Raw genomic sequence first — 15354 nt, forward strand, 5'->3', positions numbered from 1 at the left:
ATGTGAAGTTGAGCAAACACTGTAAAGGGAAACATTAAGATACATATCAAAAATCTCTCCAGAAGAGTGCCTGCTATTGGATGAAATTATTTATAAGAAAAGTTGATTCTTAATTTTTTTCTATATTCATCAGATTAATTTACTAGTTATAGGGAAAATTTGAGTGTAAAACTGACATAGTTGTATAAAGCATATACTTTTCAATTTAAACCAATATATATTTATCTATTTATGTCAGAAACAGTGAAAGCTGCAGAATAAGAGCAGTGCATCCCACAGCAGCACCAGGCTGCAGGACATAATATTTTGGTCCATTCTTATTTTCATTTTTCCTTATACACTCATCTATTTAGTATTTTAGTAGATTTACTTGACAATATTATTTAATTTAGAAAGTAATAAATGCAAAATAAACAAAAACATGAAATCATATTAACCAGAAAAATGTAAAATAGCCATTGTTAGATGATTTTTCCTTTAAAAAAATCTAGACATTTATGACTGTACAGTTATAGTGAGGTATATGAGAGCAAACACACCATCTTTAGATGGGGAGGTTTGAGATGATTTCTAGTTATTGTCATGACTCATTTTACTTTCAACATTTGTAGCAAAGTAATGCTTTTTTTTACAAAACAAATATATTGACTAAGAAAATAGAAAGTATCAGTAAGTAAATCCAGGACCAATTATGTTAATGGTATGCATATTCATATAAATAGCAACTATGTGTATCTATACAAACTCGGCAAATAATAACTAAACAAGCTATCATAACAAGTTTGATGATTTGTTTTAAAAAATTAATTATGTCCACTTGTTATTTCCTAAAGACTATCTGAGTAAACCAATAATATCTTAAAAGAATTACCATGCAACAGTTTAACTTTGTTTTCCCAATGTACACAGTCTCAAAATTTCAAAGTAAGTAGTACAGATGAAGGCCCAACTCACTTCTGGTTTTACAAGAATTCGGTAGGACTGACTCTCATGCTGGAGATTCAAGTTTTCTTTTAAGGGGGAATAATCAATTTTATTGTTCTTTATTTGATAAATTATGTGTTCAAATGTAGCTGAAGACTGTAATGGCTCAATTCCATAAGTGATGTTTTCTAACTGCAACAAGCCCCTAAACATATAAAGGAAAGAAAATACGGTTAGTATAGGTTTCCCACTGAGAAGTCACACTAAAAGAATTCTCCATAATTCTTTATGTAAATTTAAATGTAAAGACGACATAGCTGTAGTTATATACTTTTCAATTTAAACCAATATATATGTATGTATTTATGTCAGAAACAGAGTGAAAGTACACTGCCAAATAAGATCAGTGCATGCCGCTCACCAACTCTAGACCGACACCTATGGAGTCTGCACAGGACCAAACGAGGCCCTCTGCATGTGGGAGACAGTTGTGTAGCTGGGTCTGTTTGAGGGGCCTCTGGCACTGGGACCAGGACCTGGTGCATGAGTTGGCTTTTTGGGGGCCCATTCCCTATGGTGGGACACCTTGCTCAGCCTTAATGCAGAGATGGAAGGGGCTTTGGACCTGCCTCAATTGAATGTACCAGGCTTTTCTGACTCCCCATGGGAGGCCTTACCCTTTTGGAGGAGGGGATGGGGAGTGGGTCAGGGTGGAGGTAGAGGAGGGGGGTAGTGGGGAGGAGGAGGAACTGTGGTTGGTATGTAAATGGATAGGAAATTTTAAAAAATTCTTTAATCTCCAAGCATCATTCAGTCTCGGATTTCGTTTCAAACCCAACGATATATCTATCTTCCCTCCATTATGGCACTTAAGAATACTTGTGGTCTGATGTGGCTAGAAAATGTGAATTCTCTCCCTGCTCATGGGAGCTTTTCCTGCTTAAGTTTTATGGTGGCAAAATACAAAGAAGCCCCCCCACCAAAAGTACATGAGAGGGCAAGAGAAAGAGACGGGAATAAAGAAGCTGTATTAACAGGGCCCCCACAGTCTATAAGTCTGTATTATTATTACTGTTATTGTTGTTATTGTTATTGTTATTGCCTCATTCTAGTCTCACAGAAGATGGTGGAGCTGAAGGTTGACATACAATCTTAGTTCGCGCTTCCAGAATGGTACCTGAGACCTGAGCAAGTGCTGACTGTCACAGTCGATGCTGGGATCTCTGTAGCATGTCCTTGATAGAAGCAATGGCTCTAAGAAGGCACAGAAAAAAATGTTATGGCTGAAGCCCTGGGGGCCATGCTCGCTTCCTGACAACAGCAAACGCCCACATTTAGCCATTACATTCTGTGTCCGATGTCCAGCGTCGTCCCCATCTCCCCACACATACTTCCTCAGCACCTTCCTGCGCCGTGATTATTCCCCTCTCTCTGGAATATTCTTGCTATAACTTTGATTTTTGACCACGATTTATACTATTTATCTGTATCGTTTCCTTTTTAGCAAGGTTGCCTAAGAGCATAGTTTGTACGCACTAGCCTTTGATCTATAACATTTGGCTGAGTTCAATCATGAACATTTCATTCCATTTTTCTGGGTTATGCAGAAAGTGTTTTTAAGTATTTGTTCGTTGATGTTGCATGTCTGTGTGCACCTGTCACAGTGAGCATTCAGAGGTCATTTGCTCCTTCTACCCCGTGGGACCCGGGGATGGAACTCAGTTTATCACGCTTCACAGGGGGCACTTGACACACAGAGCCATCTTGCAAGTCCATAAGCAGTTAGCTGACATTTGTCCACCTCGCTTTCCCTAAATATCTCACTAGAAAGATAATTAACCATCAGCAGTAGTTCAAACGCTCTTCCTCGTTGACTTTGTCAATGTTAGTGATACCCAAACTTTCCCACAATAATCCTTTTAGTGAATTCGTCTTCCTCCTAAGTCTAAATTGTAGTGATTTCCAGCTTCTTTTTTTTTTTTGGAGACAGGGTTTCTCTGTGTAGCTTTGCGCCTTTCCTGGGACTCACTTGGTAGCCCAGGCTGGCCTCGAACTCACAGAGATCCGCCTGCCTCTGCCTCCCGAGTGCTGGGATTAAAGGCGTGCGCCACCACCGCCCGGCTATTTCCAGCTTCTTAATGCTGTGACACCTCACTTCCAACTTGTTGACTCCTTCAAATGTGTCTATTTACTAAAAGCATCCAGGCATAGCTCTCCATTTAACATTGACATCAACCCCATCCTAAACCCCATTCCCATCAATTAGAGTAGCAGGCTGGATCTAGCCTCAAGGGTAGTCATTAGAGCCCATGTAAGTCCAACATACACCTTCTGCACAATGTCCAGTACACTCACACTACAGGGCTTTGCCCAGACAGGGAGATCTGCACTATGTTGCATGCTAAGCAACAGGAGCAGCAACCTGCCCCTCGAGTGATACCAACAGCCCTTTCCAACGATGTAGAGAGTGATCTAGGTCCTGATCCACAATTAACCACAGGAAAGAAGAGTTCTGAGGGATCTCTTGACTGTGCCTCCCTGTAGAATGTCACCCAACATCTACACAGCAAAAGTCAGTCACTCAGACAGAAGGAAGACAGCGAAGCACAAGGTCAGCAGATAACGAGAGGAAAGCCAGAGACTGTCCGGTCTGTCCCGTGAGCCTCACACAACCCATGCAGCATACACTCAGAAGCCAGGCGCACATGAACTCACAGCAGTTATGACAGCTTACATAAGACCTGTGCAAGCTTGAGTCAGACCAGACTGCAGCCTGGAGATGGGAGGTGGGCATGGAGACAAGGAGCTACTGCCGACGGATTCGCTGCAAGGCTGGGAGTCGATGTTTTTGAGAGTGTAGCATTTGGTGAGTTGACCACAAGCTACAGGAAAGGCTGTGCCTCCAAGGGGAGCCCAAATTGGACTTGATGGATTTAAATGATAAGGAGGACACAAAGGTTGGTGGGTAGAGAAGAAGGTTGGAGCTAGGAGTAGCTGAAGGAGTAGAGGTAAAAATGATTAAAAGGTGTTATACAAAATTCTCAAAAAAACCAATAAAATATTATTTACTAAACATTCCTAGGTTTCATATAAACACTTAAGTGTACAGATTTAAACTCAAATGATACAAATTATAAAATTATCTCGTTTGAGAGCAGGTAAAATGGCTGACTTACTGAAGGCTTTTGCTGTGCATGTGTGCATGCACAATAATATAATGAATAAATTTCCCTTTAAAAAAGCATGCATGAGTCTATGGTCAACATTATCCTTGACAATGCAAAACTCAACACTCCATTCCTGAGGGTGACCATGGCAGGGACATGCCCCCTCCATTTGGGGGACTCATAATGCTTTGCCTGGGCTTTTTAAAAATACACATATATCTTACAGGTCTTTTGTTTATACCTTGTGGTTTCCAGTTTTGTGTTTTTATGGATTTCTGTTCGGGTGAATGTGTGTGCTTCTGCATCTATACATGTTTCTCGTGCTTTTTCTCTGGCTCCTTTTTTTCTGTTTGTTTGTTTTGTCCAATTCTGGTGTGTTTGTTTTTAATTTTATCTTTTCTAGATGCCAGTTTTCTAATGAGAGAGAACAAGAACAGATGAGGATGTAGAAAGGAGAGGTGGGGCAGGGGGAAGGATCTGAGAGGAGCTGGGGGAAAGGAACCATAATCAGAATATATTGTATGAAAAAAAAAAAACATGTTCAATAAAAAAACAACTAAGCTAGATCTACCACAAGACCCAGCTACCCCAACTCTGGGGTTATATGTGCAGAAGAGAGGAAACCAGCAATCTAAAGACACCTACTCGCACACCATGGTTGGGAAAATATTACTCACAATAGGTAAAATATGGAATCAGTCGAGGTCTCTCTTCAACTGATGAATGGAAACAAACCATGATATCACACACATGGAGTGAGGAATATTATTGACATAAAGAAATTTAATACTTATCACTCTCAGTAAGATGAATGGAAATGGGGACCTTACTTCCATTAACAACAACAACAACAATAATTCCAATGGTAATAATAAGCCGAGCCCATTTAGGCAAGTACCATGTATTCTCTGTCATATGTGGAAGCCAGAAAGGTAAACCTAAGTCTAGAGCAGTGGTGGCTAGGAGCTGGGGAGAGCTAAAAAGAATGGATAAAGGCAAGCTGGAGTTGTTCATTGCACATGGTATACAGGGGTTGAAATACCACACTAGGCCATGTTGCTGGAGGGCTTCTCTTCAGGTTCCACCAAGCCCCGCAGTCCCACAATCCACGTATAAAACAATCACTCAGACACTTATAATACTTATAAACTGTATGGCCGTGGCAGGCTTCTTGCTAACTGTTCTTTTATCTTAAATTAACCCATTTTTATAAATCTATACCTTGCCACATGGCTGGTGGCTTACCGGCATCTTTACATGTTGCTTGTCCTGGCGGTAGCTGCAGTGTCTCCCCCTCCTTCTTCCTGTTTCCCCAATCCTCCTCTCTCCTTGTCTCGCCTATACTTCCTGTCTGGTCACTGGCCATCAGTGTTTTATTTATATAGAGCGATATCCACAGCAAGGCCATGTTAATGTGTACAACTAATAAATGTTCATCAGAATTAATTGTAAAGTGCAGACATCTAGTCAACTCCCCTTCAGCTCCGATACTGTGGTGTGCAAGGTACTCCAAGATCTTTTACCTCAGGGTTGTTTTTGAATCCCTCATGCAATAAAATAGCCCATTGTTCGCATCCAAGAGCCTATAGGTGCCACCTCATTTCCCCGACCCATTCCTCCTCCTGGGTTGATCTGTGTGCCCTCTGCTTTTGGAGTCTCCTCTCACCATTTCCCCACCATCTTTCTGTGTGGTGATTCCCACAGTCTCCTCCACTGTTCAGGATCTGTGAGACAACGTTCCCAAGCTTTTGGGATGCCTTGCCCCTCGACCTGCCTTTTCTTTTCCATCTCAGACTTCTGATGTCTTCAGAACTGGTTTAATCGTACTTGCAGATAAGTGTGATTTTGGGGTTCCAGTCTTCCAGAGCAGTCATTGGATTCAGTGTGCTTTCCTAGCAGTTTACACTGGGGATTTGGATTTGGGATCTGTTTGACCAACAGCACTGTAGATTAGAAGGCCTTTCTTTTTTTTTTCCCAACAGCAGCACCTTCTGCATATTTTTAAAATAGTGAATCTAAGTTGCTTGTGATAAACACAAACCTGCAACTCCAACACTTAAGAGTGGAGGCAGGAGGATTGCGATTTTGCCACCAGCCTAGTCTCCTTCACTATACCTTGCCATTGTCACCACAGGCGGAAGGAAGGGGCATGAGGTTGGGGGGGGATGGGAAGAGGTCAAGTAATATAATAATATTTTAATTAGAAATAAGTTTAAAATGCAAAAACCAACTTCTAAAGGTAACATATCATGTGAATCCATACATGTGTAGGAACATATATAATCTCTATATAAATGTTTGCATCACTATTTCTAAATTTAAAACTATGGGTATATAAGGGAGAAAACACCACTATACACACCCATAAAAAAAAGCCCCCAAATCTACACAGCATTAGTCTAAACTTACCTTTAGTAAAGAGTAATCCAGTTGCAATGTTCCTAACTTGCTATGGGAATATGCCATAAAACGTGGATGCAAAAATGACCTATTTCAATCAAAATAGTGGCATTTCATTATAATATATCATTAATAACAATATATAGATTTAATAGTTCATTAACAACAAAAACTTTCAGAATAATGAAACTACAGTATAAATTTTACAAATTTACTTTTTATTTTTTATTATTTTTTAAATTACACTCATGATATTAATCACATTTGTGGTATTCATAGAAAAATCTTAAATTTTATATGAAAAGTCAAAGACCCAAAACAATAGCCAAAACAATCCTGAACAACTAGAAATCAAACAACTAGAAATCAAACAAACAAACCCCTGCTGGAGGTATCACCCTCCCAGACTTTAAGTGACACCACAGAGCTATAGTAATAAAAACAGTCTGGTACTAGCATAAAAACAGACACAAGAGCCCTTTACAACCTCTGCGGAGTCACTCAGCTTCTCTTTGGCCAAAGTAAGTATCATAGTCATAAATGAGCAACTTAATTTGTAGGTCCCAGGATGAGATGAAAACCATCTAAACTTACTGAGAAAGCTTTCCATGGTGTTCGGAGCACTCACTGGGTTGTTTGGGTCTGCAGTGCTCTCCAGAGACTGTGTGCTAATGTCCAGCCTTCAGTCCCTAGGGCTACTGGAGTATGGTAGAGTCTTTTGAAAGTGGGGCCTTGTCCTGCTTTGGCTTTGTTGCTGCTAATGCTGTTGTTGCTTTGATAAAACACTGACCAAAATAGAGGGGCTGATTTGGCTTCTATTTCCACATGACTATCTGCCATTAATGAATATCGGAGCAGGAAATCAAGCAGGACCCTGGAGGTAGTCACTGAGGCAGAGAGCATCACGGATGTACTTACAGGCTTGCTCTCCCTGGCTTACTCATGCAGTCCATGAGTGGTACCACCCACAGTGGGCTGGGCCCTCAAACATCAGCCAGCACTCTGAGGGAAGTAAACCCCAATTCGGATTCCCTATCCCTAGGTGTGCCTAGATTTGTGTCAAGCTGACAAAAACTGAGTAAGGCAGACCTGCATGCATTGTTCTAGATGCCTGGGAGCCTGTGCCCCTGAAGAGGACCTTGGGGCCTTGGCTCTTCATCCTCCTCTCTACTTCCCAGATATGAGGTAAATGCCAAGGGCTTACTGCCATGGTGTCCTACCTAACCACAGACCCAAAAGCCGCAGGGCTAAGTGAGGAACCATACACAGAAACCTCCAAATCTATCAGCTAACACTTCCTTTAAAGTTGACAAGTATCGCGTTTTCATGTTAATTAGATACCTAACTACCGCATGGGTGTCGGCCCCTTCTCACAGTGTTGCTCACTGGGACAGGAGTAAACTCAGGTGCATGGTCGGGGCTGAGAAGCCTGGGAGCGGAAGATGTGCATCTCTTGATAACAGTTTCAGAGTTTCAAAGGGGAGTGAAGAGGAGAAAGTCATCGTATTGTGACAAATGTGACTTATGAGCTCTTCATCAGTGATATATACTATTCACATCTATTCAATCGTACACTTATGGCTTTGGAGTTTTGAAACATTGAGATTATGTGTGACACAGAGGAACCTATATGGCATCATACTTTGATTACAGCTGTGGAATGGGATACATAGTCAGATGCAGTGAAGAAAGCAAAAGCGAGAGTATACCTTCCTCTCCCATGTGCCTTAGACAAAGTGCCTATTTGAGCAAGGCAAGATCCTAATTGTTAATATGATTTCCGGAATCCTTTGAGATAATCTCTGTAAAGGACCTTATTAACTATTATACTCTATACTAAAAATCATATGTGGAATAATGTTATGAGATATACACCCACACAAAGAAAGTGCACCCTGCACACTGTTAAACAAGGACAGACAGTTACAAAACAATGTACACATTTGTGAGGAAAAAAAACCTTTTTATACATTTCTGTAAGTTCTATATAAAGACAAAATATAGACCATGATGGAAGGTTGTACACAAGGTCAATGCCACTGGCATCCTCATGGAATAAAGGGAGAAAGGGGGAGTCAAAACTATATATATATATATATTGGAGCAAAATGGGAGAAACACAATTGTGGGTTGGCAATACCATTTGAGCATAACAGAATGTATCATCAAGAAACAGCAGCACTTGAGCAGAGAACATAAGGTAGAAAGGGGGAGGGGGCTGGAGCGGTGGGGGGAGGGAGCTGGAGCAGTGGGGGGGGAGCTGGTGCTGGAGCAGAGAGGGATGTGTACCCTAGATCTTCACTATGTACGGCTGTAGGGGAGCATGCTGCGTAACTCCTGTGCAGCGCGTGACCACACAATTGATGTCAGCTCACTGCTTTCGGTAACTCAAGTGTTCACTCTCTCTAAGCCATGGCCTAGGCATGTTTTGCCTATGTTTGCAATGTAAGCCGTATTTTAGTATTTACAAGGTCTACCTGATTTCCTAGGCTGGGCTATTTTTCTGGCCTGGTCTCCAATTTTCTAAGGCATGTGTAGTGTACTAAGTAAGATGCTTGAGATCCCGTAACTACGCAAAACAATGTATGCAGGTGCAAAATTACACATGGGCAGGTAACAACTATGGCTTTCATGACTGTGTGCATGGTTATGCTTTAAGGACTTCGGTAATTTTCATTTATCAGAGTGCGTCTTAAAACATCATTAACTTAGAACATAGATTATTGGATTTAAAAATCTCAGTTCCACATGAATTTTAAAGAAGATAGAGCATGCCAAGTAACCGGGGTGTCTTTGCTCAGCTTAGGGAATGGTTGAAGAAGGGCGACTGGAAACAGCTGTTTGATAGAGTAAGCTCTTACTGACTTACTGTTTTTCAAGATGGAACGTGTATGTTTTCCCCTCAATTCTGACCAAGTAAGTGACCTGCGGCAAAGTGTCCAGAGAGAGAGAGAGAGAGAGAGAGAGAGAAGCCATTATTAGAAATGTCAACTCCTTAAAAGTAACAAGCTATGATTTATGTGATTTATATATGTACATGTTTTATAGGACCAGGCATTAGAGCCTGTATATCCCCAAATTGAAATGATCCACAATATAGTTTCTACTGTTTTTCATGCTTCTTACACATAGATACCCTTTCCAATTCATGCTTTATTCCCCGCTTCCAAATTCCCTCCTCATTTTGCTATGAATTAGCAAAATAACACACAAAAGACCCCAAACTATAAGCTATATTTTTCTCACCTATCACTGCTATCACCTATACTGTTACCTTTACCCTATTTCTGTCATCACTGGACCTAAAGGGGGAACAAGTGAAACACAAATGTCTTCTACTACAGATTAACACCAGGACCACAGACACTCAAAAGAATCCATGAATTATACCCACATTGTAAATGGCAGCAGCCATTATTTGCAAGGTTGATAGACACAATTAAACTATACAGGGTATGTTTTCATTCCTATAAACTGAAAGATAAACAATTGGAAAATGAATTTTATAATGTCTGTTTCTACATCCTGAGAAAATGATATGGAGAGAACTTACAGTGAAACCCACAGACAGGTGCAAATGAGACATGTGTGTGCTATAGAGTGATGAAGAGAAAATATACATACATCTTTTTCGAAAAATCAACTTAAAAACCTAAAGAAAAGGTGGGGACCCCAGGGAGCTGTGAGGGAGTGGGGTTGGACATGATCAAGATATATCATATACATTTATGGAATTTTCAAAGACTAAATAAAGATATCATTTAAATGCTCAGTTCATGGTTTGAAATGTGAGATTTTATTGAATACTATCTATTAAATTTGATTGACTTGCATGTTGAATACTGTCTATTGTCAAATCCTAAGAGGCTAGTTATAAAACTAGACAAGATAACATCCATGTTATATATTAAATTAAAATATCTGTTTAAAAATAGAAAAGGAGAAAGATTGTAGAAAGATTTGAAGACACTATGAAATGATGCTGATTAAATCAGTGTGTTAACTTTGTAGAAAACAATTGTCTGACTTGGAAAGCACTAAAAACATTCTGATCTACTTTGCTAAAAAGTTTTAACCGCTTCCCCCATTGGTCCCGTGGAAACAACTCTGGGAAAATACCCATAAGACTATCTGCTGGTCAGAAGTTTTATACATATACCAGGTAACAATGTAGAAGTAGAAAAACAATATTGCCACATACAGTCATAAAAATATATGTGACTAAATATTCAATGGGTTAAAACTAGTACCTCAGACTTATATGGATGGACGATCATTTTATACACCTCTCTGCATTGCTTAAAATAATTTTATAATTTTTATACTTTACTGTTTCGTTTTCCAAAGGATTTACATACGTGTGCATTTACAGGCCTGGAGATTTTTATGCTGCCAGTTTAAAAATCATGATACAGGGTAAAATTTAGTGTAGTTTCACGTGTAAGAACATATAATTAGTGTGTGTGTTTTCTCTGAGTTCAGTAAGCCATGTACGGCAGCGTGGGGACCGGAAGTTAGAGCACTTGAATCTCACATAGAACACTTGGGCACTGTTCATACACTACTTGGAAAATCAAAGAAAACGGAGACATTTGCCCTCCCTCGGACAACCAGTCCTTTTTTTTTTTTTTTTTTTTTAGTCCATAAGGTTCCCCCCTCCTTTTTTTTTTTTATTTTACAATACCATTCAGTTCTACATATCAGCCACGGATTCCCTTGTTCTCCCCCCTCCTGCCCCCCTCCCTTACCCCAGCCTACCCCCCATTCCCACCTCCTCCAGGACAAAGCCTCCCCCGAGGACTGCGATCAACCTGGTAGACTCAGTCCAGGAAGGTCCAGTCCCCTCCTCCCAGGCCGAGGCAAGCGACCCTGCATAAGCCCCAGGGACCACCAGTCTTTAGCTCACTAAATCAGGAATAACCAGGATTTGAAAGAGGCTGTAGAGGAATTCACTGATGTGGGCCACAAGTGGGATACAAATAAACACCCGTCATTTTCCGAAAATCCGGCTTCTTAATTATGTGCGTGTCTGCTACCTTGGTATTGTTGATGCTGTTCTCGATTTTCTGTGGCACTGTGGTCTGCAGAAGTGGTGTTTCAGGGTCTGCAGAGAGGGACACAGGAAGTACACAGGAGGTACACAGCCGTGAGTACCCTAACCTTGGCTAAGCTCTTCTCTAGCCAAGAGAACACATGGGACATGTGGGGCCCTCTGTCTATCTCGCTCCCTCCCCCTCCGTAACCACCTTCCTCTCCCCCCGCTCTGCGAATGTTCTCCTGATTGTGGAAAGTCAGCAAATGAGGGTCAGTGGTCTTTGGGCTGAGTCAGAGTCCTCCGACCATCAGGCAGAGATGGACCCCTAGACCCTGGGAACTGGGTTGGGCTCTGGGCACCTTCACTAGCCTTGTTCTGAACTTTCAAGAGCAAAGGGTGTGAAGCCCGCAAGGCGGGGGTGGCCTGTTAACAAGTGGTCCGCTGCCCAGCAGCATCTTCACTTACCCTGGCCGGCAGTGATCAGTTGGCCCAGGCATGAGAGGACCAGGAACAAAGGCAGCATGGTGTGGCTGCTGGCTTTGCCACAGTGACGGCAGTTGGTGTAACGGTGGTAGCTCGCGGGCCCCTGAGGCCCCTGTGGGCCCTGCGCCCCTGCGCCTGGGCTCTTGGGAAGCAGGAGAGGCAGAGCCCAGCAGGAACAGGAATCTCCAGCAGTGTGGCCCCTGTAGCAGCTCTGCACCTCAGGGACCAGAGCCCAGGGGAGTCAGCGCTTTCCCTGCAGAGGCCCGAGGATGCCCAGGAACCACCCACATGAGTGCCAGACTCGGGAGGAGCTATGTACCCTCCTAACACATGAGCAGTGTCTCCAACCACCTAGTAGCGGGTTTTTTTCTGAGCACACTTTGGCTTGCATGTCTTTGCATGCAATATTTACATGGGAAGTGAAAATGAATACCTTTCCCGTTTTGTAAAAGGGAATAGAAAATACGCAATAAAATTTAAATTTTTTTCTGCAATAATCTTACTGAACATCTAAACAGCTTAAGAAATAGCTGCAGTAGCTAACTATAACAAGAAAAATTGAGCCTCTCCTCCATTTACTGAAGAATTTGCTCTGGTTGTGTTATATAATTTATTTTAAGATTTCAGTATTTCATAAGACCAGATGTTTTTCATATACTGAAAAAAATCACCTAATGGTTGACAGCAAATAATATACAGGGGCTTTTATTTTGTTGCTCCTAAAATGCATGACTTCCTGACTGGCACCTTCATACATTTTTGAAATTTAAAATAGGTCATGAGGCCGGGCGGTGGTGGTGCACGCCTTTAATCCCAGCACTCGGGAGGCAGAGGCAGGCGGATCTTTGTGAGTTCGAGGCCAGCCTGGGCTACCAAGTGAGTTCCAGGAAAGGCGCAAAGCTACACAGAGAAACCCTGTCTCAAAAAACCAAAAAAAAAAAAAAAAAAAAAAAAAAAATAGGTCATGAAAGTTAGGACCAGCATTAAATTATTCATGATTTTCTTATAGTCTATGAAGGTTAACAAGGTAACCCAAATCAGAATCATGTACAGATGCATGTCAGGGTATTTGACTATAAACGTTAAAATAATTTAAATTTAACTCAATCTTGAACGTTTTGAAGGCCAATAAGCAATAGTCATGGAGTGTCAAATATGATTGATGCTGTATTTGTGTCTGAGTCAGGTTCAAACAGGAAGGCAGATGTGTGTAAGAGATGCCATATTTAGACATTATAAGTGAGTCAGTAGTAAGACATACGAAGTTTTTTTTTTTTTTTGGTTTTTTTTTGAGACAGGGTTTCTCTGTGTACTCTGTGTAGCTTTGCGCCTTTCCTGGAGCTCACTTGGTAGCCCAGGCTGGCCTCGAACTCTCAGAGATCCGCCTGGCTCTGCCTCCCGAGTGCTGGGATTAAAGGCGTGCGCCACCACGCCCAGCCCGACATACGAAGTTTTGTGTGAATGCATGGAGATAGCTTCTTTTTTTTTTTTTTCCCTACAACGCCGCTCAACAGTAGCTACAGAAAGGATATCATATTTATGATGGGGCATAACTGGATTAGTAAAGAACTTCTTCCAAGGGTTTTACTAGTGCTACATTTGTATCTCAAAAATAATCTGTCATGAGGTCAGTCATGAAGACTGGAAGTGGCAAGTCCACTTAGGAAGACTCTGCACAGTCAGAGCACAGATGTCAACCCATGAGGAGGACTCTGCACAGTCAGACCACAGATGTCAACCCATGAGGAGGACTCTGCACAAACCACAGATGTCAATCCATGAGGAGGACTCTGCACAGACCAAGGATGTCAACCCATGAGGATTCTGCACAGTCAAATCACAGATGTCAACCCATGAGGAGGACTCTGCACAGTCAGATCACAGATGTCAACCCATGGGGAGGACTCTGCACAGTCAGACCACAGATGTCAACCCATGAGGAGGACTCTGCACAGACCACAGATGTCAACCCATGAGAAGAAAAAATGGTGAAAGATACTGTTATCTTTGTAAATAAAAACTTTTGCAAAGAAAAACCAAATAAATCTCTCATTCATCCTTCAAAGTCCCCTCTTAATAAAACTTGTGTTTCTTTTTATACTTATTAGATATGCATTCAAGGAGGTTATGGCAAACTAAAGACAAAGAGAAATCCCATCCCTTTATAGTCATACAGATGCAATCAATTTCATAGGTAGTCACCATATTTATTAAAGGGTGAATGTGTGTTTCTTAGAGATGACCACAAAGATGTACTTAAACCCAGATACCAAGACCATCTCGCTGAGAAGACAGGGATTAAAGACCTGGCAGTGCATTCCTGACTGGGCTGTCTCCGTCTTAGTGCTTCTTCATGGCAAAGACCGTCAGAATCCTTTTTGAGTCTGGTGTGACGGGCAGGTCCTCGGCTGAGCTGAGAATGAGTTAGAACAAAGGGGTGTGGGATTTAAGCAATGAAGTCATTCGATTCAGTGAGGTGTTCTGAAAGTGTGTGGGCTCTTTAGAACCTGAAGGAATGCTTAGAAAGCAACTTGGAGAGAGTGGAGAAGATACTCTAAACAGAAATACGTGGGGGAAAGTGGTATGTATAAACATAGGGCAAGTATAGCCATACAAAGATATAATGAAATATTAACTGTGTGTCGCGGATCTATTATGACTCAATATGGTTGAATGTCGTATTAACATCTTGCTGTGGACGTCCTGCTTTCTATATTTTAAGTTATTAACTATGTATTACAATTTGCTATATCCTATGGTTGCTCTTCTTACCCTCTTTTCTAGCTTTTTTAAAAATAACAACTTTGGGGGGCGGGGAGTGTGGAGTCCAGGTTGATCTTGTGTGATACTTAAAATAGTTAGAGATTTTCAGGGAGTTGTCTAAAATCTTCTGCAAGGAGATGGAGATGGCGAGGTGGCAGCACTTACTGCTCTTGGGGAAGACCTGAGTTTGGTCCCCAGCATCCACGTCACAGCTCATAACACCCAAGAGCTCTTGTGTACACAAGGCGCATATTAACTTATGAAGGCACACACAGACACATACAAATAATTAACCAATCCACATTTGAAAGCTTCTATAGGGAGAACCCATATGCTTTTCCTTCACTTTGTTTCTTCTTGTGATAAGACATAGATACACACAGCTGGTGTGTGTGTGTGTGTGTGAGTGTGTGTGTGTGTGTGTGTGTGTGTGTGTCAAGGAAAGGGTATTATGCAACTTAATCACATTTACTTTCATGTAACTATAATCACATCAAGAAAAACCGTACAATGAAAATAAAGCTTTTGGATAATTTACTTTATAAACATACCTACCCTTTCCCCTCAAGTTTTCTAATCTAA

The 15354-nt window shown here is 41.4% G+C and overlaps 2 protein-coding genes across 5 annotated transcripts in view; both read right to left on the reverse strand.

Annotated features, from left to right (window-relative positions):
• LOC114705736 (A disintegrin and metallopeptidase domain 3-like) overlaps positions 1-12100 on the reverse strand; it is a 47246-nt gene extending 35146 nt beyond the window's left edge. For 2 of the 3 annotated variants that reach the window (XM_037211647.1, XM_037211649.1), the window contains exons 1-6: positions 11992-12099; positions 11528-11595; positions 9361-9416; positions 6501-6579; positions 2102-2178; positions 955-1129 (exon numbers count right to left, since the gene is read on the reverse strand). In XM_037211647.1, the coding sequence (XP_037067542.1) occupies positions 955-1129; positions 2102-2178; positions 6501-6579; positions 9361-9416; positions 11528-11595; positions 11992-12049 (513 nt within the window). In that variant the 5' untranslated portion in view covers positions 12050-12099. Of the gene's footprint in view, positions 1-954; positions 1130-2101; positions 2179-6500; positions 6580-9360; positions 9417-11527; positions 11596-11991 lie in introns of all 3 variants that reach the window. The other variant, XM_037211648.1, reaches the window with a different exon arrangement.
• A 2095-nt stretch (positions 12101-14195) lies between these two features.
• LOC114705758 (disintegrin and metalloproteinase domain-containing protein 5-like) overlaps positions 14196-15354 on the reverse strand; it is a 67882-nt gene continuing 66723 nt past the window's right edge. For both annotated transcript variants that reach the window (XM_037211650.1, XM_037211651.1), the window contains exon 21: positions 14196-14422. In XM_037211650.1, coding sequence (XP_037067545.1) covers positions 14350-14422 — 73 coding nt within the window. In that variant the 3' untranslated portion in view covers positions 14196-14349. The remainder of the gene's footprint in view (positions 14423-15354) is intronic.

The sequence above is a fragment of the Peromyscus leucopus genome, chromosome 17 (genome assembly GCF_004664715.2).
Source record: "Peromyscus leucopus breed LL Stock chromosome 17, UCI_PerLeu_2.1, whole genome shotgun sequence".
NCBI classification, from domain to species: Eukaryota; Metazoa; Chordata; class Mammalia; order Rodentia; family Cricetidae; genus Peromyscus; species Peromyscus leucopus.